We start from the raw sequence: 7,339 nt of genomic DNA, 5'->3' as shown, positions 1-7,339 counted from the left end.
CAATAAAAGGCTTGAAATACTTCAGTGCAATGAATCTAAAATATATGAAAGTTTAATGTTTATCAGTACATTACAGAAAATAATGAACTTTATCACAATATGCTAATTTTTTGAGAAGGACCTGTAAAACATGATATAAAACTCAAAAAAGTTGATTTTACATGATATTACCCCTATAATAAACCATTTGTTTGAGGCACTTTTTCTTAAGTTTTGGCAGGGCAGGTTTAATAGGATAGAAAGGTGGAGGAAGAGGATTAGTGTTTTAACTTTATCCTTTAAATAATGTGGATTTTAACCAGAAAAGGCAGAAGTTTCTCAACGGATCCAGCCAGACACAGGTACGCTCAATAACAGTCAGCCATTGCGTTGACCGGGGATAGTTTCACCCACCACGGCTCAAGTCAGAGGAAAGATCGTCCAATTGGGTAAGAACTTTTCGGAACCTCATCCAGTCAGACACTTTCCAGGCACGTTACGTTAGTCCTTCAGCATCTCCTGGGCTGCTTTTACTTGAAGATCAGAGACGGGGCGCTTTTCTGTATCCCTCTCAAAAATAGAATACTTCCACTCAGAAGTTTCAAAACAAAAGTTTCTCTGTGAGTAACTTTGGTAAGCTCAAAATAATAGACGAGACCGAGTGATGGTCTGGTCTAGGCTGAGAGGTTATCCCGTTGACTCAATGGGCCAAACCTCGCAGCCGAAAGCTTTTTCTCCTCTCTGGAGAAAACAGATGCGTCCTTGTTGAAGCACGAGCATGTTCTCTTCTCGACTGACTGACTGTTATTAACTCAGAGATGTTAATTCAAAGTAGGAAGGTTAGTGGAGGACTGCCAGGTGTTGTTTGTCTTCAACAACACTGTTGACTTCTGCACAGTCTGTTCTGACCTGTTCTCTGCTGAGAACATTTTAAAGAACACTTAAAGGATGATTTACTGAAAACTTAAAAATGAATTGTTTCATTTAAAACATTCATTATGATTCAGACAAAAATAATTATAAAATGTTTCATAATAAAGCTTAAGCATAACGCAAAGTTTAGTTAAGTAAAATATTTCAACAGCAAAATCTATAATCAATTACTGTGGTTTCACAGTTAAAGTTCAAGCAGTGATTTACATGAAGGCACAATAAAACATTGTAATAAAACTCTTTTCGTGCTTTCTTTTTTTATACATTGATAAAATTTTGAATAAAAAGAAGATTATTCTGTTTGTTATCTGATTAAGAAGAAGAAAATGGCTCTATGTTTAAGAAGACACATTGTGACATAAATTCAGTTTTAAATGGAACAGAGTTTTGTCTCTCTGAAGGAGATCTTCTGAGACCAAGGTCAAAGACAGGTGGAACTGTTTATTCCACCTCGAGGTGACCACTACAATAAATAAACTGAATTGAATTGAATTTAAACTAAATCAAGCACTTCAAACGACAAAATTTAGTGAGGGGTGGGTAGAGAAAGACTTTTGGCGCTACTGTCAGATGAGTTTCTGCAACTTGTGTGTCTGGCGAACACACTAATTCATTAAAATTTTCAATCATATTTTACTGTAACTTAAGCGCTCCGCAACAAATTGCTTTTAAAAAAGCACCCTGTTCACCCCCACCAGTTCCAACGATGATGTGTAAGTTCTACCTGTGTGTGTGAGTTAATCTCAATATTGTGAAAAAAAATATTAATAATAATAAAATTCTTGGCATGTTTGGTGTATTTTGAATTTAAGTTATGATTCAGGCTCAAACATAATAATGTGTTAACATGTGCAGCTCTTATAAAGTGCACAACACTTATATATTAACGATGTCCAGTCACTAGAGGCTCAAGGCTAGAAGCTGATAAAAAAAAGACCTCATCAAATCAGGAGTGTCAAACTCACCGAGGGCCACATGGGCGTTATGGTGGCCATCAAAGGGCCAGCTGTAATTAACTTTGATGTTTCTATATTAATTTCAACCAACCATAAAACATCACTTTACTTGTCTCACTGTTACAGTTGAGCACCACTAAGAAACAATAATTGAGCTCTGCGTGGCTATTTTCAGCATGGAATCAGTAAGAAAAAAATTGTGTAGGTCTTCTGGACGGGTTCTTCTCTAATGAAACGTTTCGTCTTTTCTCCAAGAGACTTCTTCAGTCTGAGAGTTTCAGGCAAAATTCAGGCTTTTAAGCCTGAACATTGGTTCTCACATGAACAAAATGAATTTAAACTAATAATCAAATAGACTGATATACATGTGCATTTATATAAAAAAAAACAGGAAAAGCAAACATCAGACAGACTTTCAAACATAACCAAGGTCAATTATACTGTTCTTTTACATTAAAAATAAAAAAGGAATAGTTGTAAATGGTTTTTCTAAACACAAAATAGAGTCAATAAAAGGATAATTACAAAGGCCATTTTAAGAAGCTTTATGTATTATTCCGACTTAAAGCCATTTGTTATTCTGGTCTTTAAATAAGTTTTATTATTGGGTCTAAATTTGTTTATTTCCCCATATTTTGATACAAAAAACACAATCACTGGAAAAAAATAACGTTTCTAATCAAGTGCATCAGGATAATTTATTTAAACCAACCTGTTTTGTCATCTGCCAAACACAGTCGATGAACTGAACAAAGATGGGTGATCTGTCCTGATCTGAGTGGTTTTTATCACCGTGACCTATCCTCTGACCACACACACACACACACACACACACACACACACACACACACAGGATTAAAGTCATGTGTTCAAAAAACAAAAATCCAAAGAAAAATACTCAGAACTGAAATCTTACAGAGGAAAATTTGTGACCAAAGCTGATCCATTCCTTTTCAATCAGCACCTAAATAACAAAAAACATCACATCAGCCATTAGTGTCAGACCTCCTCTATGTAGTTTACTCCTGTCTCTGTGGACAGACTGACCTGGAACCCTCTGAGGGTTCGGTAGTGGCTGTCCAGCATCAGCATGGCCAGGGAGGTGAGCTGAGCGGTCCGGTCCCAGCCGTCACTGCAGTGAACCACCACCGAGTTACCATTAGAAACCTTATCTGCTACCTGGATAGCGCCGGACAACACCAGCTGCAAAGACAAAAGTTTAAAACCTTAAACAGGAAAAAAAATCCTGATGGACCATTGAGAAGTGCACAGAATCAGTTTCTCTTACTTTAATATGTTCTAACCAGTGTGTAGACTCAAGACTGGACAGCCAGTGAGATTCCTCCACATTAGGGTAGACAATATCTTTGAGTTTCTTCAGAGACTCTCTCATCACATGGATATTCTGGATGTCCAGAAAGATCAGTTCTGCATTCTGGTATTCATCCCCCTCATAGCCCCCTCCAGTGGCCTAAGGATTGTAAACATAACCATCAATGTTTGAAAAGTTTGAAGTGTTTGTGACATGCATTTCCTACTAATACCACAAGTGGAAGAAAACATCTTAATTTTCAAGAAATATGGCATAATACAGAAAATATTACCTATTTTATCACTACACAATGGATCTTAAAGCAGCAATTCTCTGCTTATAATCGGGTGTTCACCATTGTCATCACTTTCTGTTATTGCGCAGGAGAATAACTCAACTATTCCTCTCAGCGTTGTGATTTATTTCTTTTTTGTAGTGCTGTACTGATTATTAAAAATGATCAATTGATTATAAAAATTAGTCAACACATAATTTTATTATCCAATGTTCATTGAATATTTAAYCACGTAAATGTTCATTTGTATTTGCAATGAAATACACAAATTGGTGGCAGAATGAAAAGATGGTTGAGAAAAAAAACTGACAAACTTTCCAAATTTGGTTACATTTTACCAAAAGAAAGCCAAACAAAGTAGAATGCAGACTGTCATTCCATGGCAGGACAGTGGCAGTGAAAACATCAAAACCTATCACCAACAATGACAGTTAAACAAAACAACTTTAAGGATCAAAAGGTAAGATATGACTTGAGGGGTAACTTAAATTCAAAAGTATTAACAGAATGTAAAGCAAGGAGAACATTTTGTGTCTCCATCATAGACTTGAATAAGAACCCTAGACTGAGCCCCGCCAATCCTGTCCACTGTTAAATTTGTGTTTACTATGCATGTTGAAGATTATAAATATACAACGCTTTGAAAAAAATATCAATAGGGTGTACAGGGGAGAAGTTCCTGCGATTCAGTTTAGGCAAATTTTAGCATTTTTTTAGTGTTTATTCCAGCTATTATGCATCAAACATGATATAATCATAGGAATCTTTTTTTTTTTCAACCAATTACCCATGAAAAGACAAAATAAAATGGGGTGAATGGTGTCTGTCGAATGTATAGTTTAGGAGCTATGTTGATTTAAAGTTTTCATTATTCACAATAGAAAATCCAGGTCGGCCATCAAAGATGGTCAATAAAAACATATGTGGGAAAATAATTTGCTCTGTGGTCATCTCAATCTATTTACTWGACATCTTAAGGAKTACAAAAAGTTAGGTTAAAAAATATATCTTTCAGGTGCATGGGACCCCACCTCCCTACTAGACTATAGCTTCTACAGCCGGTCACATGGTTTCTGGGCACTCCAGCTGTTTTATATACCCCAATAAATGCTATATCAAAACAACCCGCTCGGCAATGGGAGGTGTGCTATTRCGTTTARTGGCATTTTGAGTTACCATAGCAACGTAAATCGCAAAAAAACTACCACCAAAAAAACCTCATAGGAATACAGAGAGCTCAGCTCCCAAATGACTTTAACTGCCACAGTGTGAGTCATGTGACATAGAGTGAGARCTGTCTAGCTTTTATTTATCTTTATATACCAAAACATAGCCATTTCTGTCTTCTGTCAGCTAATATTTCTGGTTTTGCTGTAGGACAAATAATTTTCTCTCAAAGTGCGTCAGGGTCGTACCACTTCCCTTCCTATCTTCATCTATGCAAATTTTATTTCACGCTCTGGTTCTGATGCAAAACGACAACAATTTTAAACTCATTGTATCTCTGAGATAAATCATTGTACAAATTTGAAAATTTCTATGAGTAAGAACCAATCTCTTCTGTCACTCAAAGCTGAAGAATTATTTGAATAGACCCTATAGTTTTCACAAAGCGGCTGGTTGTTGGAACTAAACTTTTCAGAAATTTTCTCATGTTGAAAGTACGTTTCTGCACTGCTTCTCTGACATTAGCTGAGAATGTTACTGGGCAGAGTAGCCTCATGAGTGACAGAACAGAGAGGTTGTGTAATTCAACATGGCACCCAGATTGCTCAGCAGTTTTAAGACACACAATGCTGAATTTTGGTGGGCTGATAGCTGAGACCTAACTCAACACATTTTGAATGCTAATAAGTTTAACCAAACCGCTAATGTTAATTTAACAAAAGGCAAATTCAGCTATTTTAAGATTTACATAGCTGAAAACTGGCATAGTAGTAGCCAAGAACAAGCTTTGATAAATTCTGAATCTGAATTTTGTTGAACACTAAAGACATTTGGGTTTAAGATCAAAAGATGAGCATGAGACAAGAATTCATGAATGTCAGCTTTTATTTTCTGGTATTTGCATGTAGATGCAGRGTTTCCTGCTGTCCATTATTACCCTGGCAGGGCACCAGGCTTTACTTGACACCCCACCAGGCTAATGCTGAATACATACTCCCTGCAAACTGCCGACGTCAGCATGGGTTGTCGCAGTTTAATGACGAAAATTACGTCAACGGGCTTCTCAGCGTCTTGTCGACAGCCCCTTTTGGCACAACCCGCCGGCAGAACTTTTTGACCCCCCTCCCGTGTCGACGGTAATGTGCGATTGGTCTGAAGTTCGTGGGCATGTTTGTTTGYGCTGCGCTTGKGGGGGACGACTCGCTCCCAGACTAGAAAGCAGAGTTTTATAAGATAGTCAAACCGTGAAAAACTATTAAAATAATTTACAAAATTAGCTTTGATGCAATGCACGAAGAACTAAGGGACCTGTCATACAAGCTTGTTTACAATGATTTCTGACAATAATAAAAAACATGTCTGAGCTAATAGTGTAGCAACACAACCACTTTAAACTTAAATTTTTTTATATGGCCAGATTTTTATTTAATATTATACTTCTGTCCCTCACTTTATCTGTCATTACACGCAAAAAAAAAAAAGCTTCAGCCTACAATTTATCTTAGGACAGGGTGGGCCGAGATGTATGTACCAGACCCGTCCCTCAAATCAAGGAGAAAGGAGGATGCATTTGTGGGCAGCAAATGGAGGAGCTTTCAAATTTGGACAGCCTTCAGTGTGACGCAAGCGGCAGAATTTGGACACAGCCCCTGAATTTGGAACCAGCCTTTTACCACTCATAGTTTCTTTTTCCTCTGACCTTGTTGGCCACAGCGTTGACATTTGGCCGAGCATCGTAAATAGTGAGCTGCTTTGTGGTGTCATTGGCTTCCCTGATCAGGTCCAGGTAGCGTTCATCATCTTTGTTCCTTTTACCAGACATTCCAACGAGAGGCTGACTGCAACGTACAATCACTGCCTGGTTCTCCCGGTGGATCCATGACAGAACCTAGACAAACAATATGTTTCAGCAAACTCATGGAGTCAAAGTGTCCTGAACAGTAAGATTTGTTTAAGGAAATCACCGGTATGCGTCCTCTGGACCTAAAGGCAGCTACTCTTCTGAGGTCTTCATCTTTACTATTGTAAGGTACAGCCAGAACCGTTGGGTATGTGTCACACAAATCATAGCTCTTATTGATGAATGAAATACGCCACTTGAAGTTGGGTAAACCCTGGAGAAGAAAATTCAAATCATGAACCACTGACACACAATCAACATTTTATTACATATTTAAACTTGTTTATAATAAAATCCTAATTAGATCCTAAGGTTTTGGTAAATTTCTTATCAGATCGCACTYGACAAAGACTGCATACTCGAATGTCAATAGTATCAATGGCAATTAAAATCCAATCCAATTYAAAATTTATAAAGCCCTTCAAAACTCCTCCAAAGGAACAATGTGCTGAACAATAAAGTACAGTAAAACACTCAACACATTCACTGAATTATATTCATTTTTGTTTTGACCAAAGTCAGTTGGCTGTTGTGACCAAGTTGACCCTAAAAAATTTCAGAAGTTAATGTTTATCCAATGATTTTTTTTTAATAAACCCATCCAGGGGTTTAGAAGATATTTTGCTAACAAATAAAAACAAATATATTAACAGTTATTGGCAGTTTTAAATACAGACCTAATGTAATACAGTAACACTCAATGTAAATTGGGGATGACTCACCTAATAATTCAAATCAATTCTATTTATTTATATAGGCTGTGTCCAAAACGACAGGCCGGGTCCTCCGGAGGACCC

General features: G+C 37.2%; 1 protein-coding gene across 1 annotated transcript in view; it reads right to left on the bottom strand.

The window, feature by feature from the left end:
* mtm1 (myotubularin 1) overlaps nucleotides 1-7,339 on the bottom strand; it is a 62,297-nt gene that overhangs the window by 27,237 nt on the left and 27,721 nt on the right. Inside the window, exons 7-12 of the mRNA XM_014029354.1 lie at nucleotides 6,607-6,756; nucleotides 6,342-6,530; nucleotides 3,157-3,339; nucleotides 2,916-3,071; nucleotides 2,785-2,832; nucleotides 2,581-2,673 (exon numbers count right to left, since the gene is read on the bottom strand). Of these exons, the coding sequence (XP_013884808.1) occupies nucleotides 2,581-2,673; nucleotides 2,785-2,832; nucleotides 2,916-3,071; nucleotides 3,157-3,339; nucleotides 6,342-6,530; nucleotides 6,607-6,756 (819 nt within the window). The remainder of the gene's footprint in view (nucleotides 1-2,580; nucleotides 2,674-2,784; nucleotides 2,833-2,915; nucleotides 3,072-3,156; nucleotides 3,340-6,341; nucleotides 6,531-6,606; nucleotides 6,757-7,339) is intronic.

Source organism: Austrofundulus limnaeus, unplaced genomic scaffold (assembly GCF_001266775.1).
Source record: "Austrofundulus limnaeus strain Quisiro unplaced genomic scaffold, Austrofundulus_limnaeus-1.0 Scaffold887, whole genome shotgun sequence".
Classification (NCBI taxonomy): Eukaryota; Metazoa; Chordata; class Actinopteri; order Cyprinodontiformes; family Rivulidae; genus Austrofundulus; species Austrofundulus limnaeus.
Note: the sequence above shows the minus strand (reverse complement) of the source record. Positions and strands in the feature narration are given on the sequence as shown.